Here is a 15,828-nt window from a genome sequence, read left to right on the forward strand (position 1 = left end):
GGGCGGGAGCGCGCAGGCGCGGTAGGGACGCCGGGCCAGGGAGGGCGGGGTCCCAAAGAAGCAGCCCCGCCCCTCTTTCCTTAAGGCCGGTGCCCGGGAGCCAGGCAGCCACCCAGCCAGAATGCGCGCGCGCCCCGCCACGCGGACCCTGGGTGGGAGGAGGCGGGTAACTGGGGTAGACTTGCAGGGGGAGGAGCCCAGCGCGCGGTCCGACGACTGGTGGTGGAGAAAGCTGAGGCGCATGCGTTTGCCCCGCCTTAGCTCTGTGCCTGAGCCTGTTGCTAGGGGAAGCTTTGAGGGGGCGCGGGTGGAAGGAAAGAGGCCGTGATTTGCGCCTGCGTGCAGCGTAGAAGCTGGGAGGGGTAAGGGAAAGCTGCTGCTGGGAGCGGAAAAGGCGGGAAAGTGGACCGTCCAGAGGTTAGTAAGCATCCAGCCTGGACATGGGTCCCCAAGGGTGAGGAATCTTTGCATATGAATATTGGGTAAATTCTATTGGTCGAATTTCTTAAGGAAACTAAGGCACTGCAGGATTGCATGACTTATTCAAAGTCGCAGTGCGTTTATGTGATGGCATTTCCACTATCTGACCCTCCAAAAACCAGCTGTAATTATCAATTTTATTTCATGGAAGAAAGGCATAAAAATGGCAGAGCTAGGATCAAAATCAGGTGTTTTCCAAAGCCAAGTCACAACCTGGAAAGAGTTGTGTATATGTTCTATGCGAACCTGTATCCCAAACTCAAGAGTCAACAGGGAAAAGTCCCTCCAAACCTCCCATGCCTGTTTACTATAAAATTCCTACCTCAATTCCAATCCCCAATAAACACTTTAGGCCACACTGGGCAGGAAAAAAAAAAAAAAGCCTTTTATTTTCTCCCAAATTCTAGCTCTTCACTTTTTGTAAGGTCTCTTCTGAGTCAGAATCAAGGCCCAAGAAGTTGATTCACACCTGTAGAGAAAGGAAAACAAAACAGGACAGGTCAGAGACTCCTTAGGTGGGGTGAGTACAGACTGATGAAGGAGCAGACAGAGTGACAATTAGAGAGACGGATATAGACTCAATCCCACTGGGGCAGCCTCAGGACCCTAGCATCTGCCACAGGCCAGAAAGCTCTTCTTTCCCAGTCCAAGCCTGAGAAGGCTCCATCATTTCCTGTCCCAGGTAGGTGTCTGAGGCAGTGAGGGTTGGCCCCAAGCAAAATTTGCAAAATTGATCTTGAACTTCCAGTTCCTCTGGCTGGGCTGTTTCCACTCCTCCTACAGTCATTTCCTAGGGCACAGCAGCAGCTAGAGCTGAGAACAGTTTAAGAGCTGAATGCATAACATATGGCTCTCAAATTAAGAGACTGACCTGACAGGGTGAAGATTTCTTGCAGAAATATTTTTTTCCTTTGATGAGTTGACATGAGAACTAGTTAGCAGATATGTCCTCCACCCCCTGCTATCTTTGTAAATCTAATTCCCTCCAAATATCTTGTTAGTAGAATCAACTTTTTATAAATGCAATGATGAATAAATGGAAGAGCGCATGTAAAATGCTCAGGCACACAGTGTGTTCCTAGTAAATGGGCATCATTAATTAGATTCTTTTCAGATGTTCTAATCAAATTTACAAAACTTGTATTAAAATTTTAGGACGGGAGCTGGGGCTGTAGCTCGGTGGTAGAGACTTGCCTTGCATGTATGAGGCACTGGGTTCGATCCTCAGCATCACATATAAATAAATAAATAAATATTTTAAAAAAATTTTAGGACAAGCCAGGAACAGTAGAGCACACCTATAATCCCAGCAGGTTGGGAGGCTGAGGCAGGAGGACCTCTCAAAGCCAGCCTCAGCAAAAGCAAGGTGCTAAGGAGCTCAGTGAGATACTGTCTCTAAATAAAATACAAAATAGGGCTGGGGATGTGGCTCAGTGGTTAAATGCCACTGAGTTCAATCCTCAGTAGTGCCCCCCACCAAAAAAAAGAATTTCAGGACAAAAGCAAGGCAAACATCATGCATATCCAGGAGGAATCATAAAAGATGAACCCTCTTAACTCACCATTCTTGCCAAAAATCATGGATATGAACTACAGCCATGGGTAAATCTTAAAATCAGAATGTCACTTGAAAGAAATCAGTCACCAAATAATATGTATGATTCCATCTTCAAAAATAAATAAAACCAAATCTCATGCATAGTTGGAATGCATATTTGGTGATCAGCTATAAAGCAAAATAGTACTTCCTTCTAGGGAGAAGAACGTCATTACCAGGAAGGAAGGGACCAGAGGATAAGGGCTTCTAGGATACAGGTATTTTTTTTTATTATTTTTTTATTTTTTTTATTTTTTAGTTCTCGGCAGACACAACATCTTTGTTGGTATGCGGTGCTGAGGATCGAACCCCGGGCTGCATGCATGCCAGGTGAGCGCGCTACCGCTTGAGCCACATCCCCAGCCCGATACAGGTATTTTAAGAGTAACTACTTTATAATAATTTACCACGCTGTACTGTTGAGGTTTTCGGACTTTTCTACAGGAACGTTAACTATTTTGTAATTAAAAAAAAAAAGTAAAAATAATAAGAAAAATGTTGCATGCTTATGGTATAAATGATTCCCATTCCCTATGAGGATAGATGGAGCTTCTTGAGGACTCAGAGCAATATTTATGGATAGATTCCAAGGATCTGTTCTACCCCAGTTACAGTTGCCACCCCCACCCCTCTCATATTCCCACAGGACTAGAGTAAAGAACCTCACCTGAGAACAAGGCAGGAACTAGGCCAGTGCCCTCAGAGCCGGGTTCTAGACCAGTGGGACTCCCGGCGCGGGTGGAAGCACACAGCAGTGACACAGCAGAGAAGGCCACAGAGGAGAAGCAGGAAGAAGCCCAAGACCAGCAGCCTGGAACCACACAGAGCCAGCTCTTCCTAGGGGAGGGAGCAAAGTGGGAAGGAGAAATGATGGAGAGGGGACAGTGGGGACTTGTCCCTTTGGAAGACATCTTGACCCCAGCCCAAGAGCTGTGGAGAGAAGCCCCCATGAGGGGGAGGCCTCTCAGCACCCAGGGAGGGAGCAGTTAGAGGGAAGACATTACTTTGATGCAAGTTAACATTTGTCTTGGATGGTTAACAAACTAATTTCTTGCCCAGCCACCAACCTTAACTCTCAAAATGATTCCTAGAGATAGGAAAATTCACAATTATCTACATTTGAAAGACTGCAAGCAGTGCCAGGTTCTGCTCCACCCAGGGTCTCTAAATGTGACAGCAGAGGGTACTGCAGCCATCTAAACTGTCTCCCTCCATCTCTCAGCTAGTCTCTTCTACCCAGCACTAGGTGGGCTTCTCTCTCCTTCAGAGCCTTTACTGGCCCTTATGATGCTAGGTGTAGCATCCCAGCCTGGCTTTCACAGCCCCATCAGCCACTGTGGTCTCTCCTGCCTCTTCTAAGACACCTAAGCCCCTCATTTTGGAGCCCCTCAGAAAACGGACCACTTTTTGATCCCTGAGAACACTGTGCTCCTGTATCTTCCCTCTCTGGAACTCTACTGAATTCTCTGTCCAAACCTTCATTCTTCTTTTTTTTTTTTTTTGGTCCTGGAGATTGAACTCAGGGTTGCTTTACCACTGAACTACATCCCCAGCCCTTTTTATTTATTTATTTATTTTTGAGACAAGGGCTTGCTAAGTTGCTGAGGCTGGCCTTGAAGTTGTGATCCTCTTGCCTCAGCCTCCTGAGTGGTTGTGATTACAGAGCCCCCAGCCAAACTTTCATTCTTTAAAGGTCCTGATGGAACACAACACATGGATTGCAATCCTGGCTCTGCTACTTAACTAGTTATGTGGCCTTAGGCAATTCACTCCCTCTCTTTAAACCTGTTTCTTCATCTGTAAAATGGGATAATGATACCTACCTCAAAAGGCTGCTTTAAGATCAAATGAGATAATGAACCTGAAAGCATTCTGTACATTATAAACTTTGTATATTATAAACAACTATACACAATTGTCTTTCGTAAGTGCCACCTTCCCTGGGAAGTGCTCTTCATAAATGTTCAAGTTAAATTGCTGTATGCTTGGTATTTGAATAACACTCTGCTCACATTTCAATGATAGCAATTAGCCCCTTCTGCCTCTTATTACAGCTTCTGAATTCCTCTGAGATAGAGATCATGTTTTATCTTATTAAAGACAACAGTAAATAGTTGTCCTTTATCAAATCTCTATTATGTATGGGGCACTGTGCTGAGCATTTTGCTGTCATTCTCATTCAATCCTTGTTTGATAGAATGAAGATATAGTATATGGTTTTGTTTTACAGATGGGAAGCTCAGACTCAGAGAGGTTCAGATACTTACCTCAGTCACACAGCCTCTAAGGCAGGGTTATAAAGCCTGTACTTTTTCTATTAGGTAAAATTGCCTTCTGGAACCTCGAAGACACAGCAACCCACCATTCTACAAAATCCTGAGGATGGACCTGAGGCACTTACTGAGGTGAGCAGCTTGGTGAGCACAAGGCCCTCGTGGCTCCAGACTCTGACACACTCCTCACCCATCTTAGGACTCAGGGTGGAATTTCCTGCTCCCTCTTCTGAGCAGGATATGGGTGGCTGGCTGGAGGGCAGGATTCCTGGAACAGTGCTAAAATATAGACAGGTTCCTGGAGTCCTCTCTGTGGTCACTCTGGCTGTGATGAGGATCAGCTCTCCCGCAGAAGATCCTGGGAGAGGCACAGGAGAGCAGATGGGGAAAAAGAAGCAGAGGGCAGGAGCTATCTTCAGACTTCTGTTTGTTCCTAAAGCTTCCTACAAGACCAGGAGTTTTGGCATTAATCTCATTCAATAAAGTACTCTGTACACAATGCCATTTATATGTTTGAGAAATGAAAATGGCTGCCTATCAATATAAACACAAATTAGCTGAAATTAGTTTAAAATCAACTCCACCATCATACTACTACCTCACAAGATCGTAGTGAGACAGGCAGACCCACACTGCTCATGTCATTGTGTATAAATTAACCTGTCCTTTTTAAGAGAGCAACTCCCGCTAGGTGCCAAAATTCATTAAAAGATTCACACCTGCAGGATACAGTGCTCATGCTTGTAATCCCAGTGACTCTGGAGACTGAGACAGGAGGATCGCAAGTCTGAGGCTGGCCTTAGCGAGACCCTGTCTCAAAATAAAAAAAAATTTTAAAGAGGACTGGGAACGTGTGAGGCCCTGGATTTGATACTCAGCACCACATAACAATAAATAAATAAAGATTTAAAAAAAGTTTATACTCTATTTTATTTAATCTTTTTTTTTTCAGTTGTAGATGGACAGAATGCCTTTATTTTATTTGTTTATTCGTATGTGGTGCTGAGGATCGAACCCAGTGCCTCATACATGCTAGGCAAGCACTCTGCCACTCAGCCCCAGCCCCAGCCCCAGCCCCTACTCTATTTTAAATTAGCGGGGAAAGGATAGCCTATTAAGTAAATGGTTTGGGGAAAATTTCCATGTTGAAAAGAACATAGATTGTTATCTCGCACTATAAAATAAATGCAGATATATTAAATAATCATACAAAACTAAAAATAAATTTTAAGCAATTATTAAAAGAAAATACAGACTATTTCCTAATTTTAAGGAAGACCTTCCAACAAAGGACAGAAAATCTAAAATCTTTCGTAAAGGACAAGAACAATATACCCATCTTCATAAGGGTTAAGGACTTCCATACAACAAAAGATAAATTAAAAACAAAAAAATCAAGTTAACAGATTGCCTGAAAACACCTATAATGCACTTAATTAACAGAAAAGTTTAGAATCTAATAGAATAAAGATGTACACATCAAGAAAAAAAGACAAAAAAAAAATGAGGGGAATGTAAAATGGTATAGCCACTGTGGAAAAATGTATGGTAGTTCCTCAAAAAATGAAATGGGGGGCCGGCTGGGGTTGTGGCTCAGTGGTAGAGTGCTCACCTAGCATGCACGAGGCACTGGGTTTGATCCTTAGCACCACATAAATGTAAAATAAAGGTATTGTATCCACCTAAAACTAAAAAATAATTATTTTTTTAAAAAAATGAAACAGAAAATATGATACAAAAAAAAAAAAGAAAAATGAGCAAAGAATACAAACAGGTAAACCAATGACCTGAAAATGTCCAATAAACCCATTAGAAGAAACTCAACCTCACTAGCAATTAGGAGAAAATAAATTAAAAGAATCAGGTAATTCCTTTACCTATTAAATTAGTAAAAATTAAAAAGATGAATACAGGAATTTTTGAAGATGTGAGGAGGTAGGCACTGTCTAAATTATTATTTATCTGTGTCTATGGCAATTTAAGTGGGCTCAGAATATGTCCATCAAGTGCGGACCACTTTTACATTTGTTTTCTAGACTTCTGTATGTGCTCATCCCACAACAAAATGAGTTTTAAAAAAGCCAGCACAGAAGGCTGGGGATGTGGCTCAAGCGGTAGCGTGGTCGCCTGGCATGTGGGCAGCCCGCGTTCGATCCTCAGCACCACATACAAACAAAGATGTTGTGTCCGCCGAAAACTAAAAAATAAATATTAAAATTCTCTCTCTCTCTAAAAAAAAAAAAGCCAGCATGGGGCTGGGGTTGTAGCTCAGTGGTAGTGTATTTCCTTTGAATGTATGAGGCACTGGGTTTGATCCTCAGCACCACATAAAAACAAATAAATTAATAAATAAAAATATTGTGTTCATCTAAAAAATCTTTTTAAAAAGCCAGCACATCTGGCTCAGGAGGCTGAAACAGGAGGATCGTGAGTTCAAAGGCAGCCTCAGCACAAGTGAGGCGCTAAGCAACTCAGTGAGACCCTGTCTCTAAATAAAATCCAATATAGGGCTGGGGATGTGGCTCAGTGGTCTAGTGTCCCTGGGTTTAATCCCTATACCGCCCTCGCCCCCCAAAAAAGGCAGCACCACATCCACCTGTAATCTCAGCAGCTTGCAGGGCTGAGGCAGGAGGAGCACAAATTCAAAGCCAGCCTCAGCAACTTAGTGAGGCCCTAGCAATTTAGAGAGATCCTTTCTCTAAATAAAATATATAAAGAAGGGCTGCCTCAGAGTTTAAGTGCCCCTGGGTTCAATCCCCACTACCAAAAAAAAAAAAAAAGCAAGGGAGGCATATTCTTTGACTATGTAATTCTACTTATGGAAATGCAAAGGAAAGGATTAAAACAAAAATGCAAAGCATATCAAAATATTTATTGTGATTTTATCAAGAATTAGGAAACAATAGATGTTTACTAAGGAAAGCATTAACAAATGCGGGCCTGATCATTTAATGGATCAATTTATAGTCATTATCACAATGTTGAAGATCATGTAGTATTATGAAAAACCACTTACATGTAAGTGAAAAAAGACAAACACAAATCAGTATAGACACCATAATTACCACTGAAAAATATATGTATAAAATTTGGTAAAAAACTTTTCCCCTTTCTTTACATCACCCCGATGGAATCAGTCACCAAGTCTTACCAATCCCAGATTTCTAATGTCTCTCTCAACTCACACCTCTGGCTTAGCTCAGCTTTTCTCATCACTGCTTTATTGCAGTCACTTCCTAACCGGTCTTCCTGTCAGCTAACAGAGTGTGATCTTTTAAAAAAAAAAAACAAAACAATAAAGTTCTACTGCTTTCCTGGTCAAAATCTTTAAGTATGCCCAATGTGCTGGATAAAGCCCCATTACCTTGGGTTGCACACAAGATCCTCCACGGGATCTTGCCTCTGTCTTCAGACCCATCTCCCACTACTCATTCAACATTCCTTCTCCTGTATATACCAGCCAAACTGAACCTCTGGAAGTTCCTAAACATGTCATGCTGTCCTTATGTTTGCCATTTCCTCTGGCTGAACTGTATGTGACTAAGCATTCCTCAGGCTTTAGCCTAGGCACTGTATCCTTGGGAAAGTCCTTTTTTGCTATCCCTGCTCCATGGGCCCCTCAGTACTCCCACTGTACCTTATGTTCTACCTCACATACTGAAAGGTATTTATTTCTATTCGAATCTTTATCCTTGCAAGACTGTAAGCAACTTTAGGGGAGGACCCATGTATTACAGATCTCTGTATTTCCCATGTCTGATATTAGTAAGTGCTCAATAATTGTTACATGGTTGATACAATCACAGATGATTCCTCCTACCCCGTAAAAATCTTTGTTTCTAACCATTATTAAAAGAATAGGGCAGGGCTGGGTTTGTAGCTCAGTGGTAGAGCATTTGCCTAGTATGTGTAAGGCCCTAGGTTTGATCTGCAGCACCACATAAAAATAAGTAAATAAAATAAAGGTATTAAAAAAAAGAATAGGGCTTCTTGCAGAAACAGAAATTAACAAGCTATTCCTAAAATTCATGTGAATGAAAACTCAGGGGATCTGGAATAGCTAAGACAATCTTGAAAAAGAAGAACTGAGTTGTAGGACTCACATTTCCTGACTTCAAAACTTACTATGAAGCTACAGAAATCAAAACAGTGTGGCACTAGCATAAGGATAGACATATAGATCAGTGGAATACAACAGAATCTCAAAATAAACAATGTATCCATGGTCAATTGGTCAATTTATTTTCTTTTAGTTTTCTTTTTCTTGGTTCTGGGGATTGGACCCAGGGGCACTTTACCAATAAGCTAGTTCCCAAGTCCTTTTATTTTATTTTATTTTTAATTTTGAGACAGGGTCTTGCCAAATTGCTGAGGCTGGCCTTGAACTTGGAATCCTCCTGCGTCAGCTTCCCAAATTGCTGGGATTACAGGCCTGCACCACCACAGTGGGCCAACTGATTTTTCAATATGGTGCCAAGACCATTCAGTGGGGGAAAAGAACAATCTTTCCAAAAAATGATGTTATACAATTAAAGATAGACACATGCAAAAAGAATGAAGTTGAGCCTCATACATAAAATGAACTAAAGATGGATCATAGACCTAAACGCAAAAATTAAAACTATAGAAGAAAATACAGGGTACTAGGTGCAGTGGCACTGAAAACACAAAGAACTCTTATACCTGAATAATTAAGACAAATCGCATAATTTAAAATACAGTTAAAGACTCTGAATATATGTTTCTTCAAATATACATATAAATGGCCAAAAGCATATGAAATATCATTATCAATCTTGTTAATTCATCAGGAAAATGCAAATCAGAATCACACTGGTTAGGACAACTATAATAAGAAAGACAGATAATAACTAAGTAGTGGTGAGGTTGTAGAGAAAATGGAAATCTCATACTGGTGAAAATATAAAATGCTATAGCTGTGTGGAAAACAGTTGGGAAGTTCCTCAAAAGATTAACCATAGCATTATCTTATGTTCTACTTGTAAGTACACACACACACACACACACACACACATGCAGGTAAATACTAGGGATTGAAGCCAAGGGTGCTTTACTACTAAGCTACATCCCCAATTCTTTGTGAGACAGAGTCTCAATAATTTGCTGAGGCTGGCTTCAAACCTGCAATCCTACTGCTTTAGTCTCCCAAGTCATGCCCAAGTCACCACCACGCCCAACTCATGTTTATTTCAAGAGAAATGAGAACATGTCCACACAAAAACCTACAGTGTTCATAGCAACATCATTTATATTAACCAAAACCTACAAACAACCCAAATGTTGAACACAGAAATGATGAACACATAAATGAAAATGTGGTATATTCATTCAATGTTGTTCAGCATAAAAAGAAATGAAATACTGATACATGCTATAAAATGGCTGAACTTTAAAAACTTTATTCTAAGTGAAAGAAGCCAGTCACAAAAGACCACATATCATATTAAGTGTCCAGAATAGGCAAATCTACAGAGACAGAAAGTAGATTAGTGGTTGCTCAGGGCTGGGCGATTGGGGTGGGGGGAGAGAAGGAGAATGACTGTTAATGGGTGAACAGTCTCTGGTTGATGAAAATGTTCTAAAATGAATTGTGATAATCACACACTAGTGTGAATATATTCAAAGTCATTTAAATGTATACTTTAAGTAGGTGAATTATATGGTATGTGAATCAAATCTCAATAATGCAGTTAAGGGCTGAGGTTGTGGCTCAGGGGTAGAGCACTTGCCTCGCACGTGCGAGACCCTGGGTTCGATCCTCAGCACCACATAAAAAGAAATAAGTGAAATAAAGGTATTGTGTCCAACTACAACTAAAAAATAAATAAATAAATAATGCAGTTAAATGTTTTTTTTTGTTTTTTTGTTTGTTTGTTTGTTTTAAAGTAGAAAGAATTGCCAGGCTTGGTGGCACACACTTATAATACCAGCGACTTGTGGGAGCTGACGCAGAAGATTCCCAAGTTTGAGGCTAGCCTGGTTTCACTTAGTGAGACCCTGTCTCAAAATCTGAAATAAAAAGGGCTGAGGATGCAGCTCAATGGTAGAGCACCCTGGTGTTCAATCCCCAGTATACACAGAAAAAAAGGCAGAATAGGAAAAACTGCCCCAAGTCTGTAAATATCTGATACATTCCTTATTCTTCTTGTTCTTTTTTTTTCTCGCTCCCCTCAACAACCTACCACTTCACCCCATCTCAATCTGTCACTAGCATTTCCAGCCTCAACAGCCAATTACAAAACAGCAAAAGGCCACCATGTAGCCTTTTGTGGGTTTTGTTAGAGAAGCTGGAAATGGTCAGGTGTGCACACCTATATCCCAGCTACCTGGGAGACTGAGGTAAAGGCCAGCCTCAGGAGTTTAGCAAGGCCTTGTCTCAAAATAAAAAAATGAAATGAGCTGGGGATATAGCTCAGTGGTAAAGAATCCCTGGGCTTAATTCCTAATACCAGAGAGAGAGAGAGAGAGAGAGAGAGAGAGAGGGAGGGAGGGAGGGAGAACTGGCAATGTGGATTCTTTTGTGAAACCTCCTTATTTTTAAATTATGAAAATTAACATAATTAACACACACATACACACACACACACACACCAACACATCTACCAGCCTCTAATCTGCAAATTCTATTCAGCCCATTCCCTACCCCCAACATTTATTCAATGAGATCCCAAGGACCCATTAATGAGCCTATTCTATTTTTTCTCCAAAGCTCCAAACACATGACAAAGAGGAAGAGGACTCCCTAGGCTCATGGAGATCAGGGAAGGAAAGGCCTGCAGAAGCTGCAGCACTATGGGTCTATTTTCAATGACACAGGTAAAAAATGTGCTATTCATCATCACTAAAACCCTCCAGTGGTCCTCAGGAAGGGAGCTCCCTCAGGAAGCGGGCTCCCTGCTGGGAATGGGAATGTGGACAAGCAGCTTCACCAATATCTTTGGGGATGGCTGCAAAAGACATAAAAGCTGGAGTGGAGAAAACCCTGGCTTTTGAGCAATTTGTTTCCAACCCCCATCTCCACTAACTCTCCTGGACTTTATCCCTGCCAGCTCCCTCCGCCCACCATCACCTCTCTCCAGTCTCCTCCAGGGCTGTTCCTCTCCATTCTGATAGGCACAAACCAGATCTTATTCTTATTCTTTGTTCACATACGTGTACACTTGAACATACACAGACACATGTGACTCATAGGAGAATCTTAGAATGAGAGTATTAAATCTGAAAATTTGGGCTGGGGATGTGGCTCAAGCGGTAGCACGCTCGCCTGGCATGCGTGCGGCCCGGGTTCGATCCTCAGCACCACATACAAACAAAGATGTTGTGTCCGCTGAGAACTAAAATAAATAAATAAATATTTAAATAAATAAATAAATAAATAAATCTGAAAATTTTACCCTTCTCTCCTCTGTGTCTCTCTCTCTTTTTGGTACTAGGGATTGAACCCAGGGGTGCTTAAACCACTAAGCCACATCCCCAACCTTTTAGTTTTTATTTTGAGACAGAGTCTTGCTAAGTTGTTTAGAGCCTCATTAAGTTGATGAGACTGGCCTCAAACTTGCAATCCTCCTGCCTCAGCCTCCTGAGTTGCTGGGATTATAGGCATGTGCCACCGTATCCAGCTTTATCTCCCCATTTTTTAGATAAGAAAACTGAGATCAGATGTCACCCAGAAATTAATGGCACCTACTAGACCATACATCTCATCATTTTCCCCGAAGATTATAAGCTGTTTGGTAAATAATGGTGTCTAATATTGTTCTGCACAAAGAGTTATGCTAAGCATACAATAGGCACTTAAGATACTAGTTTAATTGAACAGAACATAGTCTCTGATATCCCTGAGGGAAAATGGTGCCTCTAAGAAGAGATGATTATAAGATGAGAAAAAACATTTGAGTCAAACCTAGCCCATATTATCACAATTCCAAGATGGAATCAAAGAACTGCAGAACTGGAAATAGAAAGACAAAACAGAGAAACCACACTGTAAGTCAGATATGGTGGTGCATGCCTGTAATCCCAGCAGCTTGGGAGGCTGAGGCAGGAGGATTGAAAGTTCAAGACCGGCCTCAGCAACTTAGCAAGGCCCTAAGCAACTCAGTGACACTCTGTCTCTAAATAAAATTCAAAAAAGGTCTGGGGATATGGCTCAGTAGTTAAGGCCCCTTGGTCCAATCCCCTGTACCAAAAAGAGAGAGAGAGAGAGAGAGAGAGAGAACTTACACTGTAGACAGCATGTTCACTATAAGTATTGAGTTCTTTTTTTAAATTTTTCTTCTGTTTTTAGTTGTAGATGGACACAATACCTTTATTTTATTTGTTTATTTACTTATTTATTTTTTATGTGGTGCCAGAGATCGAACCTAGTGTCTCACACATGCTAGGCAAGCGCTCTACCACTGAGCCACAACCCTGGCCCCAGTATCGAGTTCTTATTTTAGTAGAAGTGACTAAGGTACACATAAGTTCCCAAGGTCACCAGGTTGGTGAGGTCAGAGGCAGGGCCTGGCCCTCAGTGTTCTTCCAATGCTGGGCTCCCAATCCTTCCCAATCTCACCTTTCAATCCTATCTGACTACCCGGAATCTTTGCTTGGAATGTCTGGGTCTTGTTGTTCCTGTCTGGACCATCTCCGAAGTTCAAGGTGGTCAGTAAGCCCACGACGTGAGACCCTGGCCACTTCCCTGTGACTGTCCCATTCATGGGGCACAGGGTCATCTGTCCAAAAGATCTCAAAAAGGAAACCCAGTCCTGTGTTCAAAAGGAGGATGGGAGAGAGATGAGATCAGTAGCAGGAGCAGGTCTACAGGGGAAGGGTGAGCCGGAGGATACTCACCTGAGGGATGTCAGGGCTGCGCAGGCCAGTCCTGTGGGTAAGGAGGTAGCCACCAAGGCCCAAGCCCGAGAGGCCAAGAAGCAGCAGGATCAAAGTGGCACAAACCAGAGGTGGGTGGTGGACCAGAAAGAGATGCAAGTTGTGCCCTGCCTGGCAGCTGCCCATGGGGAGCAGAGGGGTATGGACCTCTGCGGAGAGCCTGCGGAGGACAATGAGGGAGAACTAGACAAGAGCCCACTGGTCAGGAGGCACCACCCATTTTATGCAAAGGGAAGCTAAAGCTCAGACAAGACAAGGCACTTGCCCAAAACCACACAGCCAATAAGTGACAGGACCCAGACAAGAATCCAAGGGTCTTGACTCCAAAAATTCATCTCTCTGTATCACTTAATAAATATTTGCTGCATTTCACTTTTGAAACAATCAAGGCAGAGCAGAGCATTCTATGCTGGAAAAAGGAGAATGAAAGGAAGAATTCTCAGCCAGAGAAAGGGGAAGCCACTGTTCTGGGATAGTGTTTGGTGAAAGAACAGCTCCAGCCAGAGTATTTCACTAGAAGGTCCCACCTTTGGAGCTACTTGGTCTGGTAGCTCTGCTACTCATTAGCCATGTGAAACCAAGTCAGTTAATCTCTGTGAACTTAATCGGAGTTTTAAGAACACCAAATCATAAAAAGGTTATCTGCTTTTACTTCGCCACGCAGGTACTCAACAGATGTCTGTTTCCTTTCTCTGCCATACTGATCTTCAAAAACCAGATGAGACAAGGCTAGAATATTGTGGAAGAAACTGAAGCTCTAGGACTTTAACATAGAAGTGGTAGGGCCAGCGTCTGCAACTGGTCTCCTGTCTCCTGCTTCCAAGTAAAGTACTCTGTTCCGCACAAGAAGCGACAGCCCGATGGGAAAGAACATCTGGAAGTCGAGGAGTTAAATGTATGGGGTGGAGGAAGAAGGAGGGAGCCACGGAAACGCAGGTGTCACCAATGCTCAGCTCCTGCCCAGCAACCCGTCCAGGCATTTCTGGAAAGGGAAAAACAGGAGGGGGGAGGGCAGAGCCTTGGGGTCAGCGGCTGGTGGGGCACCTGGGCCTCCCCTCCTCCCCAAAGCCCCCTTAGGAAGAATCTCGACACCCGCATCCCTTCCGGATCTGGCGGTGTCGGGTCGGCCCGCCGCTAGCTCTCACCGCTCGGAGCCGGGCGGAGGCCAGCGCCCCCGCGACGTCACGCGTGGAGCCGCGAAGGGGCGGGGTCGGCTCCGCGCTTCCCTCTCCCCCCCCACCCCCCGCCCATCCCGCCCCCGCAGCGGGGCTCGCATGCGCAGTGGCCCGTCTCGCCCAAGTCAGGGTGGGGGCGTACCAAAAGGAAACTTAACCGAGGGACCAAGGGGCGGGGACAACTCCGCTGGAGACGATGAAACGCCAGAGAGGCGAGGGAACTACTGGTAGAGCCATTGCAGAACTCCCGGGCCCCTCTCCCGAAAGACCCTGGAGAGTTTCCGCGCAAATCTCGTCGCAGGCATTTTTCTGTTGTTCGTCCTCCACCCGCGCCAATAGAACGGGCCAGCCGCGCCCAGGTTCCGGGGAAGGACTTGAGGTCCGCCCGGTGGGGTGGGGCTCCCGCTTCAGAACTCGGCCTTCCGGACTGGGAGAGTTAGAGATCCGCTGCTCTAGCACCTTCGAAATTCTTAATGTCTACACCTTAAGTATAGCCGCTGGCTTTTAGTGACTCCTAAGTGCCTAGGAGCCTGGAGCCGCCAGGCTGCACGGTAGCGACCTTCTCGTTTCACTTCTGAGCACATTTTAGAGATGAGACTCTCAGACCTGAAATAGCATGACACATGGAGCCAGGAACTCTGGGTTCATGTCCTGACTCTGTCCATGCCCCTTTGGGGATGGACAGCTTGTCACAGTGGTTCCATGGAAAGCTTAAAAGGCAAAGCGTGGAAAAACATGTGCCCAGTGCCCACTGAGCACACAGCCAGAGGACAAACACCGTTTGAAAAGGAATCTGAGCATTTAACCAATCTTAACCATAGCTTTCTTAAGGCAGACACCACATGGTTTCTGCAAAAGTTTTATGGCGCAAAAACCTTTGCATAGATGGTCAAATGATTTTTGCCAAGGGTACCATAATCATTGAGTGGCAAAAAGTCTTTTTTTTTTTTTTTTTTTTTTGGCTTTACTGAGGATTGAGTCCAGGGGCAGTCCCATACAGAATTATATCTTCAGCTCCATTTATTTATTTGTTTGTTTTAATTTTTAGACAGTCTCCAATTGTTGCTCCAGGCTGGAGGCTCCTAGAAAGTATATAATAGGTGCTTTATAAATGTCATTGATTGACTTCATTGAAGTTCCAAGCACATGAAGTATTTTTATCTCAAAGGAAAAATAAACATGACTGATAGGGAACCTTAGAATATAAGTTTGGGAAATATTCAATAACTGAACAAGCTCAATAATAACCCCCTCCTTTGTTTTTCATATGCTAAGCTAAGGCCCAGAGAGGATAAGAGACTTGCCCCAAGTCGCTCAATCCAGTTAAGCCTCAACCAGAACTTCAGCCCTAGTTTCCTAATACCAATTTCTTTCCCACAAGATTCTGGTTCACTGGGTGAGGTGGCAG

The 15,828-nt window shown here is 43.3% G+C and overlaps 1 protein-coding gene and 1 long non-coding RNA gene across 7 annotated transcripts; one reads left to right on the forward strand and one right to left on the reverse strand.

Moving 5' to 3' along the window:
- Positions 1 to 261: 261 nt before the first annotated feature.
- LOC131424552 (uncharacterized) lies at positions 262 to 4,484 on the forward strand. 2 transcript variants are annotated; one of them, XR_009227809.1, is made up of 3 exons: positions 262 to 417; positions 2,337 to 2,407; positions 4,399 to 4,484. It is a non-coding gene; the product is annotated as an uncharacterized LOC131424552 (long non-coding RNA). The 2 variants fall into 2 exon arrangements; XR_009227808.1 differs by lacking the exon at positions 4,399 to 4,484 and adding an exon at positions 2,724 to 2,836.
- Positions 599 to 14,707, reverse strand: Tmem219 (transmembrane protein 219). Of its 5 annotated transcripts, none has more exons than XM_046454696.2 (6): positions 14,563 to 14,707; positions 13,207 to 13,405; positions 12,929 to 13,121; positions 4,479 to 4,708; positions 2,745 to 2,914; positions 599 to 949 (listed from the first exon to the last, which is right to left on the reverse strand). In XM_046454696.2, the coding sequence occupies exons 2-5, from the start codon at positions 13,369 to 13,371 to the stop codon at positions 2,777 to 2,779; spliced, it is 726 nt and encodes a 241-aa protein (XP_046310652.1). In that variant the 5' UTR covers positions 13,372 to 13,405; positions 14,563 to 14,707; the 3' UTR covers positions 599 to 949; positions 2,745 to 2,776. The 5 variants fall into 5 exon arrangements, with proteins under 5 accessions (XP_046310652.1, XP_046310649.1, XP_046310651.1 ...); XM_046454693.2 differs by lacking the exon at positions 14,563 to 14,707 and adding an exon at positions 14,391 to 14,477; XM_046454695.2 differs by lacking the exon at positions 14,563 to 14,707 and adding an exon at positions 14,338 to 14,356.
- Positions 14,708 to 15,828: the final 1,121 nt, after the last annotated feature.

This window comes from Marmota monax, unplaced genomic scaffold (assembly GCF_021218885.2).
Source record: "Marmota monax isolate L192 unplaced genomic scaffold, Marmota_monax_Labrador192_F-V1.1 WCK01_AAM20220418_F8-fsc00086, whole genome shotgun sequence".
NCBI lineage: Eukaryota > Metazoa > Chordata > Mammalia > Rodentia > Sciuridae > Marmota > Marmota monax.